This window comes from Leucopleurus acutus (assembly GCF_964270905.1).
Source record: "Leucopleurus acutus genome assembly, chromosome: 12".
Taxonomy (NCBI): domain Eukaryota; kingdom Metazoa; phylum Chordata; class Mammalia; order Artiodactyla; family Delphinidae; genus Leucopleurus; species Leucopleurus acutus.
In genome coordinates, this window is record NC_139154.1 from 62785385 (window position 1) to 62802236 (window position 16852).

The 16852-nt window shown below is 37.0% G+C and overlaps 1 protein-coding gene across 1 annotated transcript in view; it reads right to left on the reverse strand.

Annotated features, from left to right (window-relative positions):
- The window catches only part of LRPPRC (leucine rich pentatricopeptide repeat containing), a 104271-nt gene that overhangs the window by 21707 nt on the left and 65712 nt on the right, over positions 1 to 16852 (reverse strand). Inside the window, exons 26-29 of the mRNA XM_082851608.1 lie at positions 11312 to 11380; positions 10419 to 10509; positions 2929 to 3071; positions 2683 to 2788 (exon numbers count right to left, since the gene is read on the reverse strand). Coding sequence (XP_082707734.1) covers positions 2683 to 2788; positions 2929 to 3071; positions 10419 to 10509; positions 11312 to 11380 — 409 coding nt within the window. The remainder of the gene's footprint in view (positions 1 to 2682; positions 2789 to 2928; positions 3072 to 10418; positions 10510 to 11311; positions 11381 to 16852) is intronic.

Below are 16852 nucleotides of genomic sequence, written 5' to 3' on the forward strand. Positions count from 1 at the left end.
AGCTACTTTGGAGGTTTCTAAACAAGCAGAAATTATGCTTGTGTTTACATTACAAGTTAGGGGAGTTTGAATTAGCCCTTCAATTAAACTGAAGTGACAATATCAAAAACTTAGTTAACTTTCAAGCTAAATTCAGAGAAAACAAGAGAAAAAGGTTATGATCTTAATATTTGTATGTTAACTAAGAAAAGATAGAATCTATCATTCAGTACATAATGCATATATTTTCCTTTTAATAGAGCTTAGAAGTTATGATGTACTGCAACTATTGGCTACATCCCAACAAGCATATATAATAGTTCACTACTTTGCTGAATGAAAATACACAGTAAGTACAATTTGAATATTTAAGGTAACAAAATAATCTAGAAAAGCTTACTAGTGGTTTTCTAAAACTGTAGTCTTGAATTCAATTTTCAAAGTATTCATATTTTGCCAAGCATTCAATTCTGAGATATACACAAAAGTAACTCAAACCTCTGCAGAATTAACAGAATGAAACCAACTAGATAAATGTAAATTGTATATTGAAACTAGAAGAGGGGACTTCCCTGGTGGCACAGTGGTTAACAATCCGCCTGCCAAGGCACGGGACATGGGTTCGAGCCCTGTTCCAGGAAGATCCCACATGCCACAGAGCAACTAAGCCTGTGTACCACTACTGAGCCTGCGCTCTAGAGCCCACGAGCCACAACTACTGAAGCCCGCGTGCCTAGAGCCCATGCTCTTGCAACAAGAGAAGCCACTGCAATGAGAAGCCTGTGCACCGCGACAAAGAGTAGCCCCCGCTCGCCGCAAATAAAACCAGCGCGCAGCAATGAAGACCCAACACAGCCAAAAAAAATAAATTAAATAAATAAATTTATTTTTTTAAAAAATTAAAAAAAAACTAGAATAGGGGTATATCTTTACATTTATAATATACACTGCATTACATTTAGTTAGCTGGTTAAAATGTTTTTACTTAAATAAAAACAACAATTAAAAAAAGGCAATATATGGAGCTTTGGAATCTTTAAACAGGAAGTATACACTAACCGTACATTCATTTCAATCAAATCAAAATTCCATTAGAATATTTAAATAGCATTGATAATAATGAACTTTATATTTAGGTTTAAGAGATACATGGTGAAAGACTCAAGGATATATAGACTGAATATGCAACGAAGGAAAATGACTCAGAAAGAATAAAGTTACTCTGCAGTATTAAGCAAGCTTAAGAGCTTAACTTAATTCCTCCTTCAGACACTTTATGTCAGTGTCACAAAATTTCTAGTTAAGAAATTAAAGGGTTCGGACTTCCCTGGCGGCGCAGTGGTTAAGAATCTGCCTGCCAATGCAGGGGACACGGGTTCGATCCCTGGTCCAGGAAAATCCCATATGCCACAGAGTAACTAAGCCCATGTGCCACAACTACTGAGCCTGCGCTCTAGAGCTGGCGAGCCACAACTAATGAGCCCACGTGCCACAACTACTGAAGCTCACACACCTAGAGCCCGTGCTCTGCAACAAGAGAAGCCACCGCAACGAGAAGCCCGCGCGCCACAACAAAGAGTAGCCCCCGCTTGCCGCAACTAGAGAAAAGCCAGTGCGCACCAGAGAAGACCCAACGCAGTCAAAAATAAATAAATAAATTAAATTAAAAGTACAATATTAAAAAAAAGAAATTAAAAGGTTCTATAAATTTCTAAATTGATGACTTCCTACTGAAGGGAGCTCAAAACTGTCAATACTAAAATGAAAAGAAAATCTGCTGCATAATGGTTAAATTATCATAAAGCATACTTGAAAATGTACACAAAAACTGGAGGAGTTAAAGGTAACAGTAGCATTCTATGAAGAAAAATTAACAAAAATGAAGGAAACAAAAGTAATATATGATCTGGGGAGAGTACAACGAAGTCTAAATGAAAACATCTAGAATGTGGTAGGCAAGCTTGTACCAGAGGGCTCAAGATGGTCAAAGAAATTTTAAAGTAGTCACAATAGAGGTAGGCATACCTTCAGGTAAGTTTACCGCTGAAGAAAGGGGAGAAACGCAAGAAACAGGGCTCGTGTCCTGCCTTCAACCTCGAGATACAGCTTAACACACACTAGTATGATGGTTAATGCCCTAATCATTTTTTGCTTTCACGTAAAAATGTGTAACAAATACACTTGCCAAAAAATTAATGATAATGCTATTTTCAAAGTGTAATTTTTGAAAAATGCACTATTTTAGTTTTTATTATGAAAAATTTCAAATGTACAGAAAAATATAAAGAATAGTATAATAACCCCCTCCACGTACCCATCACCTACACCTAATAATTAACATTTTGCCAGATTTGTTTAACCATTTTTTTATGGCTTAAGTACTTTAAAATAAATTACAGAAATCTTGATTTTTTTTCCCATTTCTCAATACTTCATTATAGATCTCAAAATTTAAGGACATTTTCCTATAAATCATAATGCTGTTATCGTATCTAATAAAATGAGTGATTCCTTAATGACCCACTACTCAGTCTATATTTAAATTTTCCCAATTGTCCCAAAATGTCTTTGTTAACTTAAAAAATGAAAGAAAATAATTAATATATACAATTTAAGTTCCATCTCTACCCGAGATCACTAATGATTTGCTGGGCTTAGATCCCATGTTGCTATCAGAAAGAAGACCCCAGTGTACACGTTTACCTTTGTCTTTCTTCCTGTGGCAGGCATTCAATAGCTCTTTCTGGAGACTAACTTCTACAGGTGAGGGTGATGAAGTCAGGGAATGTTTTTCATCCTCATACCACAACTTAAAAATAAAATTATTCAATTAAACAAAAAGTGGTAAACACAACAGTGACCTTTTCGTTGTAAAGCTGGGCTAATCTATAACCTAAAGTTATAGACAAACAACAAAATCTGTTATGCTTACAGTTAAAAACAAATTACCTCAGGTACGTCAAATGGAACCTCTTGGTTACTGTTCCTAAGGATTTCCGCTAATAACCTTAATGTCCTTCCACGAGGAATAATATTTTCTTCTTGCATTTTATTCCAGACAGCATCAGCTCTTTGCCAGTCACCATTCACTTCTGTAAAAATAAGCAGAAATAAATGAACGTACTCAACAGAATTCATGACAATATTTAGAACTATTTTTATTTGATGCGGAAGGAAGTATTCCAAACATTGCCTCCAGGGAAAGGACCAGGGTGATTGTGGACCAAAGGTAAGAAGACTTCTTTCTGTATACCTTTTTGTATCTTTTGAATTTTAAACCATAGAAATTACTTACCTATTAAAAAATAGAAAAAAAAATCCACACTTTATTAAGAACTTTGAAAATCATGTTGATACAAAGTTTACCTTTTTAAAGTAACTGAGAAATTGCCCACTGTTAAAATCAAAATCAGAAACAGGTAACAATTCAACTATGACCAGTAGACTTTGGAAAGACGATGGGATACACATATACAGTACAGTACACAGCTGAAGGTCTAAAATGATTGAAAGTGTGCAAATGTATGATTTTTGTCAAAAGTGACAAATCAACAAACCTTTTTCCCTTAGTTAAGTAGGGAGAATTTTGTCTCTTCTGTCAACTTGAAGAATTTCTATGTCAGTGTGTAATAGATTTCTGATAATGCCCTCAGACTAAGTAAGATCACAGGAAGTTTACTGGAAAGAAATAGGCAGCTTCCTTCATAATGAAATATCTAGTTCCTTCTATGTGGTAACCTAGTCTTCACAAATAGCAAAGACTTAAGAATCAAGAACTTATTTTTAAACATTCTAACGGGTTTTGAAAAAAGAAAAGATCAAGCCATTTCTGCTTGTGAAAAACTAGAGCAAAATATGAAAAATGTCTTATGACAATAAATTCAATATACCTATTAGGCACAAAGAAGTACTGTTTTAAATGTGGCCTTTTTAAAAAAATTTGCTAATATGAATAAGGAATATCTTAATGGTGTATGGTCAGCTCCAGGAAGAGGGTGTGTTTCAGGACACAAATGTTCCAGAAAACATGAGTAGATTTGTTTCTCAAAAATACCAAAATACTAAAACACATGGAATTTTCCTAGATTTCCCTCCCACCCTAAAACTGAAAAGCTAAGCTTTTTGATAACTGACTCCTGGAAGTAAAAAACTAAAAGAACAAAAACAAAACACATTCACACTCCATCAGAAACCTGCAATAAAGAAAAAGATAACAAGCAGAGAATTTCCCAGGGGTCATACAAAGATTGCAGCCCAAACTTTCATAAGGAATATGCTGAAAGGTGGCCCAAACAGTAGCAATTAACCTAAAGTTCAGAGTGATTTTATACATACTTTGACAATAAAAATCAGCCTAATATAAAACCCTTATTAAATTTACAATCAATTTTCAAAGCAAGACTCTCATAAGATAATTATGCTTTTCATTAAAATGTTCTCATGTAATGTAAAATTCAAGAGTAATTTTTCAAGTACGTTAATGTATAAAACTTTATACATAAAGGTTATCAAATACACTTTAGTTTATTTGATTAAATAAATTAAAAACAAAAACCCAAGCCCCCAAATCTGTAATTCTGTAGAAGGGGAAAGGGGAACTACTTTTGTTCTGTGCCAAAGAGTACTATGGACTGTGGGGACACAGGGAAGATTTCCAAGCGCTGGGAACAGCCCTGCTAAGGTGTTTTTTAAAGAGATTAATTTTTAAGCTAACATAACTATTATGTTATGTGAAGAGGTGGATGAGGTACAACTCTGCCTTCAGACTGAAAGAACTCTGGGAAGGTAATTCTTTTTAAAAAAGCACAAACTATATGAAAAGCTTCAACTTTGGGAGGACAAGATATAACAGAGATGCACCTATTCAAATGGACTAGCAGCTTGTAACAAGAAAATTTTTTCAAAATACAGGTGAGAACTAGACAGTGCATACAGCATAAAACAACTGAGATATAGACACTTTTTTTTTTTTTTTTGGAAAAAAAAATCTTGGAAATGTACCTGGATCACAGAATACATAACAAAAATTTGAGGCAATCAAACTAGTCAGTGCCAAAATCTGCAGCCGTGCTCCCATGAAGGGCCATGCCTTTCTTTCATAGTATCCCTCTGGGGCTTAAAATTCCTTCAACCAAGACAACAACAATCATACTTGTTATTTGAAGAATCAAACAGCCACAAACCTGGGCTGTGACCAGGGAATGGACGCTCCCTCAATAATTCCATCACTTTCCTGGAACTCACCGTGTCCTCTTTAAAGAACAAGAGCACTGACTACTAAATGATTTGAGAACTCTTAAGCTATAAAACCAAAGATTTTTGACACTATCAGTGAATTTTACAGGAACAGACATATTTATGGGGCTTCATTTATGGCTATCTGACCAGTGTGTAACAACAGCTGGCACTTCACATGGGGTTTCTATGGTATTTAAACTAAGAGATGAAGATTTCTAGAGATCAGGATTTTAATTACAAAGCTGATAAATTTTTACATATTACTGATAGGATGGGGCAATTTCTAAATTCCCCATGTGTCAATCACCTGATAATGGTCTCTAAATATCATTCCCCTCTAAAATAAGGACTCCAGGTTTGGGACAGGAATTATGCCACGTAAGCCTGGATGGTCTTGTTTGGCCTGAAAATAAGGACCTATCAAAGACTAATGGGGTTATGACCCAGCAATCCCACTACTCGGCATATACCCTGAGAAAACCATAATTCAAAAAGAGTCATGCACCACAATGTTCATTGCAGCACTATTTACAATAGCCAGGATATGGAAGGAACTTAAGTGTCCATCGACAGATGAATGGATAAAGAAGATGGGGCACATATATACAATGGAATATTACTCAGCCATAAAAAGAAACGAAATGGAGTTATTTATAGTGAGGTGGATGGACCTAGAGTCGGTCATACAGAGTGAAGTAAATCAGAAAGAGAAAAACAAATACTGCATGCTAACAGATATATATGGAATCTAAAAAAAAAAAAAAAAAAAAAAAGGTTCTGAAGAACCTAGGGGCAGGACAGGAATAAAGACGCAGACGTAGAGAATGGACTTGAGGAGATGGGGAGGGGGAAGGGTAAGCTGGGACAAAGTGAGAGAGTGGCAGTGACATATATACACTACCAGATGTAAAATAGATAGCTAGTGGGAAGCAGCTGCATAGCACAGGGAGATCAGCTCTGTGCTTTGTGACCACCTAGAAGGGTTGGGATATGGAGGGTGGGAGGGAGACGCAAGAGGGAGGGGATATGGGGATATATGTATACGTATAGCTGATTCACTTTGTTATACAGCTAACACAACAAAGTAAAGCAATTATACTCCAATAAAGATGTTAAAAAAAATTTTTTTTTAAAAAAGGTATTTCGGGCTTCCCTGGTGGCGCAGTGGTTAAGAGTCCGCCTGCCGATGCAGGGGACACAGGTTCGTGCCCTGGTCCAGGAAGATCCCACATGCCGCGGAGCGGCTGGGCCTGTGAGCCATGGCCGCTGAGCCTGTGTGTCAGGAGCCTGTGCTCCGCAACGGGAGAGGCCACAACAGTGAGAGGCCCGCCTACCGCAAAAAAAAAAAAAAAAAAAAAAGGTTATTTCAGGGAAAAAAAACACAACAAACTAATGGGGTGTGTCAAATGACACAGGAGCTGATGCGACGGGGTTCCCAGTGGCCAAAGATGGGACAATTTGAGCACCCAAAAGAATAATGGCTGCGACAAATTGAAAAACAAATATACAAAAAAAATTAATAAACTCATTAAAAAAAATTTTAATGATCAACTTAGGAGGTTCCAGGGACACCAGCACTTGAAGCTGGTAATTAAAGGGAGAAAAGGCAGGGCTTCTCAGTAGCGCAGTGGTTGAGAATCCGCCTGCCAATGCAGGTGACACGGGTTCGAGACCTGGTCCAGGAAGATCCCACGTGCCACTGAGCAACTAAGCCCGTGCGCCACAACTACTGAGCCTGCACTCTAGAGAGCCCATGCGCCTAGAGTCCGTGCTCCACAACAAGAGGAGCCACTGCAATGAGAAGCCCACACACTGCAACGAAGAGTAGCCCCCGCTCGCCACAACTAGAGAAAAGCCCGCGCGCAGCAAAGACCCAACACAGTCATCAATAAATAAATTAATTAAAAGAAAAAAGAGGAGAAAAAGCAAGTATATATCTTTTCCTGTGAATTTATTTCATAATAATTTTTAAAAAGCCACAGAACACAGAGCATGAAACATGTAGAGCATTAAACAATCAAAATAATAGGTGTATATGTAAAAAAAATACATGGATAGAAATGTAGAGAGAATTAATTGGAAGGATGGACACTGACAAGTGAACTCTAAGGTGTGGACGCACAATGACATTTCCAAATTTTGCTCTGTACACTACTGTACTGCTTGAATCTTCAGTAATTTAGAATATATTCATGTTGTATTTGTGTAATACTGGGGCGGGGAAAGACCACACAGTGTAAAAAGAAATGTCAGTGGTCATAAGTACCTGAAGAAAATAGCACATAAATAACTTCTTAGGATAAATGCTCAGGTTTTAAATGTTGGGGTTTTAAAAACAGATTCAAAGAATTTTTATTACAAAATTATGAATGTAAGACAGCTTTAGTTTTGGCTAGAGTACTGTATGTATACAAAGAATAAACTATCTTTACTTTGTATATGTAAAGAAACTGAAGTGTTTCTAATATAAGAAAATGGTTAAGAAGGTGAAAATACTGTCATTTAGAAATAAAATATTCCTTATAGTATTGTCATTTAGAAATAATAGTACATATGCAGGTGAGGGAGTTGTTTCATTCATGTAATGTTTAGGAACTAATTTTACAAGACTATCACAATGAAAGGTCAAAATGTATTAGAAAGGATAGAACTGAAGTTTGAATTACGGCTGATTCTTGTAACAGACCACCTATGAACATCATATTATATGGAACAAGTAGAAAATGAAAACAGGTTTAGGTCAGCTAGTATTTAAAGGGATGAAGAGTTACATTTGCTATTCCTTAATCTAGATTACAGTCATATGGATGCTGCTGTCATAAACCATGGAGCAATGTATCTTTGTCTTGTGCATGTTTCTGTAGTATGTTGTAATTCACAACAAAATAAGTGTGTATACCTGTGTGAAAGGTACTGTTTTAAAATAAACAAGCAAAACTGCTCTTTAACAAATAAACCCAAATAATTAAATGAACTCCTTTCAAGGGTGAAAATTACATCATGAAAAAGAATGAGCTCATAAAAAATTCCAATAGGTGAAACAAATCATTTTCTCAGAAATCCACAATCTAAAACATGGATTTTTTTCATGTGTTACAGGGCCACATTTCATATGTCATTCCATACTGTATGTTCCTTTTCAAATAAATTGAGTCCACAGTGCTTTATTTAACATATTTAAGTAGTGGTCCAAGTCAGAGGGCAACACAGAGGGGGCCAGGTCTCAGGAGGAGAAACCTTGCTTTTTCTTCAGAAAGGGAAGGATCAGGGTTATCACAACCACATTATTGATTTATAGCCGTATAGAAGTTGGGAAGTAAACAAACTGGGTTAAAAAGTATACTTCCCTATAATGATTCCTCCAGCTTCCAGTTCCATGAGAGGCCACCCTCATGTTACCTCAGCCTCAGAGGCTCCTCAGCTAAGGAGAGGAGAGCGCCTCAGACTATTGGCTCAAATACAGAGCTGGAAGCGGGGTGTCCATCAGAACAGATAGAGGGGATTAAAGAAAAGAAAAGGGTAATAAACCTCAGAGTTTATTTATAAGAGTTCCTGCTTATCCCTAAAGGAAATTTTAAGATGAACTTCAAAGTTGTTTTTTCTTTTCTTTCTTTTTAAAAAAGCAACAGCAAAAGGTCATCTGCAGAGGAGAAGGAAGTCCGTAAGGCTGGCTGCCTCTCATCCTTCCCTGGACTACCGCTGTACCTCATGCATCCTTACAGCTGTTCTTTCACCCCAAGGTATTCTCAGTGTTGGTTCAGGTCTAACTCTTCTGAAGAGCACTACCTTTCTATCTGCAGTGCCTACCTCAACGGGTAGCACAGTAAGGGCTTCAGAGTATTTCTGAACGAAAGTTTATATAGTCTTCTTATGGGGATGATTTTAAAGGCTGAGATTCATCTGGACATATAAGTTTAGTATTTTCTTTTTTTAGTTTGCATAAAATTAGAATTTAAGCAAGAAACAGTTCTTCAAAAGTAAGAAAAAGCAGGGGAAGGAGGGAGAATCAGCACTCAAATCCACTAATTAAGGACTAAATACCTAAAACCTAAGTTTTTAAATTCTATACATTCAACAACAACCTGAGCATTGTGTGCCAGAATCTGATCATATTCAAGCCAAAGTTTTAAGAATTATGTTGTGGTATGTCAATGCAACCAACAAATGAAATGTAAATTTTACAGCAAGTCTTATTTTACATACACCATCAAGATGTAAGACAAAGCTTCCAATGACAATAAACTCAAGTTCAAAAAGACAAATAAAATCACCTTATTCATTGCTGTCTGTGTTTGGTGAAGGAAAACTTCCCAAAAGAAAAAGAGAAGAAGAAATCTAGATCAAATATCTATGAAGAAAAAGAAGGAAGGAAAGGAAGGAAGAAAGGTCACTGACTATTCTAAGTATTGTTCCTCTCTACCCAAATACCCTAAGAGACTGCACAGTCCTAGAGTAAGTACTGTTTGACAATAGAGGTCAAACGTTTCAGAAAAGTTCATCACTTTTAACCCTTAATAAAAACACAAATTCAGCCTAGGGAAACAATTAAGGGTGTTAACGAAGATTAGATGCAAAGATGACTAATGCAGTGTTATTTTATAATATGGAAAACTGAAATCTATTCACTTGTCTAGCAGTAGGAGACTGGCTAAGTAAATTCTAGTATATCTGTTCAATGTAGCCATTTGTAGGTGAAAAAATGTAGAAAAACATTTTTAATATAGAACTGAGTCAAAACTATATTATAATACAATCACATTTTAAAAAGTAATTGTTCAGCAATGAGTTTGTACATCAATATGCATTTTTCTGGAAAAAGATCTATATACATGAACATGTCAATGATTACTTATTCATAGAAGTGACTAATAAATCTACTAAAGAAATTAAATTAAAAGAAAACAAAGAACAGTCTCTCCTCAAAAACTCCTATTAAATTCTGTGGCTCTGATGAAGATTTTTCTCACCTTCTCATTATTGCAGCAAGAACATCAGAAATTATGAAGATTGTAGGGTGTCTAGTGATACAATATAACATTTTGTGAGAAAATTCAATCTGGCCTCTACGTGAGCCTCTGTTTAAGACTCCACATTTGACAACCCCTGGAGCTTCCTCACAGCCTGATATTCCTTTCTGGCCACTGCCTTCCATAGAATAAATGTCTCAAAATGAAAACACGAGGAATAGTCAGCTTACTTACTGTATAGTTTTAGCAGACTGTAGTATAGCTGGTCTCTATCACACTCAAATAGCTTCTGTGTCAGCTCCACTAATTTCTCTAGAGTTTCAACCTTAAAAATAAGATTAACAGATGGATCTAGACTGTGTAAAGGACATTTTATAGTTGACAAATCACAGTTGAATAATCCTTCAAATTAACTTTACCCAAAGGGCAGATTAACTTCACTTCAAAAGTTAAAGGACTGAGCACAACTTCGTAAATGTACTTAATGCCACTAAACTGTACACTTAAAAATAGCTAAAATGATAAACTTGATGTTATATGTATTTTATCATAATTTTTTTTAAATGTTAAGTTAAAGGGCTAAAGGACACTTTGGAGTCAATAACACACATGAATAATTATCTAGTTGAGGGAACCTCCACAAAGGAGTATTCTGTAGAATTCAAAGATATTTAGGGTGGAGGACTCAGTGAGTATATCTATATTTGTTCATAGGAATATTCCTCCACCCAAACTTTAAACTCCTCTTTCCCTGTGGCTTTTTCTTGGCAGGATGTGAACAGATATCTGTGCTGGAGTAGAGGTAAAGTAGAAACTCCAATGGGCTCCCATCAAGTGACTCCTCTGGTCACTAACGACTGAAGCAGATTTAAATTGCCAAAGAAACAACATTAGCTTGCTCAAACCAACAAGTAGAATGAAGCAGCTAAAATCTTCAGAGCCAAAGTTAAAATTTTTAGGGATTCCACTGGATCTCAGAAACCAGAATTAAGCTATTGCTTATTTGGAAAACAACCAAGATAAGCAATGCTGCATCACCTGAACTCCCCAAACGCTCACAGGACATGTAGGACACTTGCTTTCTACTCACAGTTTTAGGTGAGTGAGATCAGAAATTAAACACAAACCTGATTACTTGCAATACATCTATCACAAAACCACTGAAGTCTTGTGGGCCGAGCTCTAATGCCTGGAGTCTGTAAAATAAAATAATCATACAGCACACAGGTAAGGCTTTAGCTAAATGTTAATTTTCCCTCAAAGACAAATAGTTTTCCTTCTAATGACCCTGCTTCCTCCCTGCCAAATGTATATACTAAAAGAAACCTATAACTTAATCCCACAGTTATCAAAGACCTTTAGGATTAGAACAACCTATACTTAACCAGTGTCTAGAAGATTCGGGTTATTTCAAAACGTTACTTTGTAGGTCAATTTTAATTCCATAAATCTTTAATTATTAAAAATGGCTAAGCTTTCTGTAACTCAAAAAGAAACCTTGAAATGATGGACTAAAAAACTCCAAAATATGTCAAATTAAACACACACACACAACTTCAGAGATCCCAATAGATTCAGGAAGCAAAAATTATTAATATGTTATGTTGACTTATTAATATGTTATGTTGACTTATTAACAATTGTCACAATGATAAAACCAATGGCTTTTAAAGAAACATGCTTTGTAAAAATCAGTGATAAAAGTATTCTGATTACCACACATTTGCCTAGTATCTAAAACTAAATGTTTAAAGAGCTAAGTACTAAAAACAAGCTAAGTACTTAAAATTAGTTCATAGTCTTAGTTTATTTCAGTAATTGAGATGTGTGTTATAGCCTCAATCAGGAATTACTAAGGTTTAGTCAATAACTCTGGCTTCAAAACAATTACTTTACAATTTTGGATACTGAAATAAAAGACAAACCACTTCACATATAATTCCAAGGATGTCACTCTACTTCCAGTATTTTCATCATCTGTAATAGGGCTTCCCTATTAAATACTACATTTCCCAGCATTATGATAAGAAAACAACATACTCATTACCCTGGCTGCTCCAGTCCAGAGGACGTACATTTACTGCTTTCTCCACTCAGTTTTGTGGACGACACCAGGCAACCCTCACATCTGATCTCTTATTTATAAGTCCTCATTACTTTTTTTTTTTTTTTTTGTGGTACGTGGGCCTCTCACTGTTGTGGCGTCTCCCGTTGCGGAGCACAGGCTCCGGACGCGCAGGCTCAGCGGCCATGGCTCACGGGCCCAGCCACTCCGCGGCATGTGGGATCTTCCCGGACTGGAGCACGAACCCGTGTCCCCTGCATCGGCAGGCGGACTCTCAACCACTGTGCCACCGGGGAAGCCCCCTCATTACTTTTTATTTCTTAAAAATAGTATTGTAGGGACTTCCCTGGTGGTGCAGTGGTTAAGAATCCGCCTGCTAATGCACGGGACATGGGTTTGAGCCCTGGTCCGGGAAGATCCCACATGCCGCGGAGCAACTAGGCCCGTGCACCACAACTACTGAGGCTGCGCTCTAGAGCCCGCACACCACAACTACTGAGCCCGCGTGCTATAACTACTGAAGCCTATGCACCTAGAGCCCGTGCTCCGCAACAAGAGAAGCCACCGCAATGAGAAGCCCACGCACCACAACGAAGAATAGCCCCCACTCGCTGCAACTAGAGAAAGCTTGTGCACAGCAACGAAGACCCAATGCAGTCAAAAATAAATTAAATAAATAAATTTAAAAAAATAGTATTGTACAATGTTAAATTAAAAACTGACACAAGAACTAACATCTCAGAGCTTTGGTAGAATGACAGAAAAATTGGTACAGAAGAAGTTGTATAAGTGTTCTCATTCTAACTGTGCAAGTACCCACATTTTGCCATACACGAAATAAATGCTGAATAAATTAACTGTTGATATACATTCTCAAACATCATTAATATTTACATTTGTACCCAATTTCTACTCAAGGATTTTCTCACATTATCTGTTTTGTTTCACATGCATTACATTGAAAATGAAGCCAACATCAAATGTATACAAAAAGCCCTTGAAAAAATACTAGATAATCCTCTTTAGAACATGGCAAAATGCAAGAGCTACATTCACTTATAACTTTCAATATTATGTCTCATCCAAATGCCAATGATCTGACTAGCACAACTTTTATGGCAAACTCTTCCTTTTTGTGGCTGATTAATCTGCCTGTCACTGGCAGGACAACTGACTTATATGGCAGCTGTGTGCTTCATTCTGAAACTGAGAACTGTTTTCAAAAATAAATCTCAATCATCAAAACAACATCTAGGTCAGATTAACTAAATCTCCTAGGCTTCTGTAATAGTCTACATTTCTGGCTTATCTCTTAACATCTTATTGAATTTTAAACATTGCAAATTTATAGTAAAAATGAAAAATGTAATAAAACATGGAGAAGAATAGAATTTTAACTGGGATGCTAAATGTAACTTATCCAAAACCAGTTACTGCTTAATTAAAACAATGAACTCAACTCTTAATTTTTCCTGTTTTTGTTACATACAATCTATTTAATAGACAGTGAGGATAAAGTAATTACTGTAATTAAAAAAAAAAAAAAGGGACTTCCCTGATGGTGCAGTGGTTAAGAATCCACCTGCCAATGGAGGGGACATGGGTTTGATGCCTGATCCGGGAAGATGCCACATGCCACGGAGCAACTAAGCCCATGCGCCACAACTACTGAAGCCCGTGTGCCCTAGAGCCCGTGCGCCGCAACTCCTGAGCCCATGCGCCTAGAGCCCGTGCTCTGCAACAAGAGAAGCCACCGCAATGAGAAGCCTGCGCGCACTGCAATGAAGAGTAGCCACCACTTGCCACAGCTAGAGAAAGCCCGCACGTAGCAACAAAGACCCAATGCAGGCAAAAATACAAACAAACAAACAAAACACCAAAACCAAAATACAGCATGTTTGTTTCCACCTGGGTTACTGTGCTTCAAAACACTCTTTGTGCAGTTCCAATTCAGTACTAGGTTCACTTGTATAAGAAAAAAAGTAATCCAAAATAAAAAAATAATTTTCATTAATTTCACTATATTACCTTGATGTAAATTTGTTGTTATAATAGGCTTCAATGTACACTAGTGAAAATAGGTATCAAGTAATTATTACCTTTAAAGTGAAAACAGATGAAGATTCTTCTACTTCAAACTCTATCTCAAAGGCAATCATTTTAAATTTAACTAAAATAGTGATTTTTACCTGCTCTGAGTTTTCTTACCATTACTGCTAGAAATGGAAAATAGAAAACAAACAACTACTCTGGCTTCATGTCCTTTAGCTGGAGTAGTAGGAGGAAAATCAAGCGCACGAGGTGTATGGGACAAACAAAAACAGCAAGAACGCAACTACTTATCCCCCTAGCCAGGAGAGCAAGGAGAAAAAGGGGTATCATGGAATTATTAAACCTTTCAATAATTGTCCTCTTCTGTAAAATCTCTAGAGACAGACTTAAGGACCATGGTCTAGTAAGGAGGAAAATATGTCTGAGCAAGTCAAACTAACAGTTTAACTATCATTAACTAAATATGATCCAGGTGTTACAGAAAATACTAAGTAAACTAACTCATGGGAGGGGCGTATGAATTTGCAAGAGAACTGACATCTCTTAAAATTCTAGGGCTGGAGGGGGAAACTAGCTCTAAAATCCCTTCTTTATATATAAGATCCATTCTGGCTTGTTAAGGAAGGCAAATTAGGATAAAACCCTGCATTTGATCTATTAAAGAACAAAGGGAAGAGGAACGAAGGTTGGGAGATTGCTGTAATCCAAACTTTTGGTCCTAAAGGCAAAGACATAAAAAGAAGAGTTTTGCCCCCTGAGAAGACAGAAAATTTACTCTGGCTGAAGTGTGATGGAAGGGTAATAGCAGATAAGACGAGAGGGAAAAGTCAAGAAAGAGTAAGTTTGGAGAAACGATAAGTTGTTTTGGTGGTTCAGATATTAAGGGTCGAGAGATCACGGAGGTTGTATTGAAATACATAAATATATCAAATAAACACGTCCTACACCTTAAACTTATGAAATGTTATATCCTATCTCAATTTTTAAAAGAGAGATATCATGGAGGTAGAAATGGTGTAAGGGAACCAACAGAAAATGTGAAATCAGGACGTGATTTCAAATTCCATGACTACTACTAACTAAATAAGCTCCACACTCACACCCTGAACTGAAAGAAGTTTCATTGCCCTAATTAGTTGTTATGTGAGGCTCACGTGAAGATGTACATGAAAATCATTTGAGAAGTATAAAAATGTTACCAATATTGGTTAACTTGTAACCTAGGTTTGAACCTCAAGGGATAAGGTTAGAAAAAGAAATGCTAAATAAGTTCAAAGCAGACTCTTACTCATCTTTGTGTTTGTATCCTGAGAACTTAGTGCCTGGCACATGGCAGGCAATCAGTAAGTGATTACTGAACTGCTCAAAGGATTAAGAATAAAATTAAATAATATAATGCTTTATAGAAACCTTTAATATGGTTACTTAACATTTCATGTCATTATTTAACTTTTTGTACTTGTTTTTATCATCTCTCCCTGGACTTAATCTCCAGTCTTAATACACAAAATGAATGATCTAAACTGTTAATTTATTTAAATGACCTGCAACACTTCCTTCCTGGGAGGTGAATGAAGTACCTTAAAAGACACTTGGCCGAAAGAATGAAGTCATTTTTTTTAAAAAACAAAGAAATACCACTCTATTTTATCATAATTTCTAGCAAAAAAGCATGGGACTAGAACTCAGGAGGCCTGAGTTTTAGTCCAAATCTTTGCTACTATGAACCATAAAAGAGGTACCATCTATAAAAACATAACAAAATTTCTCAGGCCTTTGCACAGACAGTGCCCTCTAAGTGAAATGCTTTTGCTCCCACTCTTTATGTGGCTGGCTCCCAGTTCATCCTTTAGTTCTCATCCCAAACATCACTTCCTCAAAAAGATCTAGTCTGAAACAGATGCTTTCTACAGCACTTTCTGTTACAGCAATTATTGCATTTTATGGATTCATCTTTTTAAGGTCTATCTTTAGAACAAGACTGTAAGATGTGAGCCATAATTATTTATTGAAGGGCAGAAGGGAGGGACGGAAGGAGGGGAAATTGGTCAAACTGGGAAGCCACTCAAATATTATCAACCACCTTAGTTAAAGGACTTCATCTAGGAAGTTTTAGGTGACGAAATCTGCCAATGCCAACTTATAAGGGTTCATGATGGGAGACGCTGTATCAGATCTAAGTTAGAGCTTAGTTTCTCTCAAGTCAGAGCTTAGATGATATTATGCCTCTGTTAATTCACCATACCTTCTGCTAAGGTCACTATCCTTCAATTATTAGATATCATTTGAGATGACTGAGTAAAGTGTCTTAAAAATCCCTACAACAGGGCTTCCCTGGTGGCGCAGCGGTTGAGAGTCCGCCTGCCGATGCAGGGGACGCAGGCTCGTGCCCTGGTCCGGGAAGATCCCACATGCCGCGGAGCGGCTAGGCCCGTGAGCCATGGCCGCTGAGCCTGCGCATCTGGAGCCTGTGCTCCGTAACAGGAGAGGCCACAACAGTGAGAGGGCTGCGTACCGCAAACAACAACAACAAAACCCCTACAACCACTAT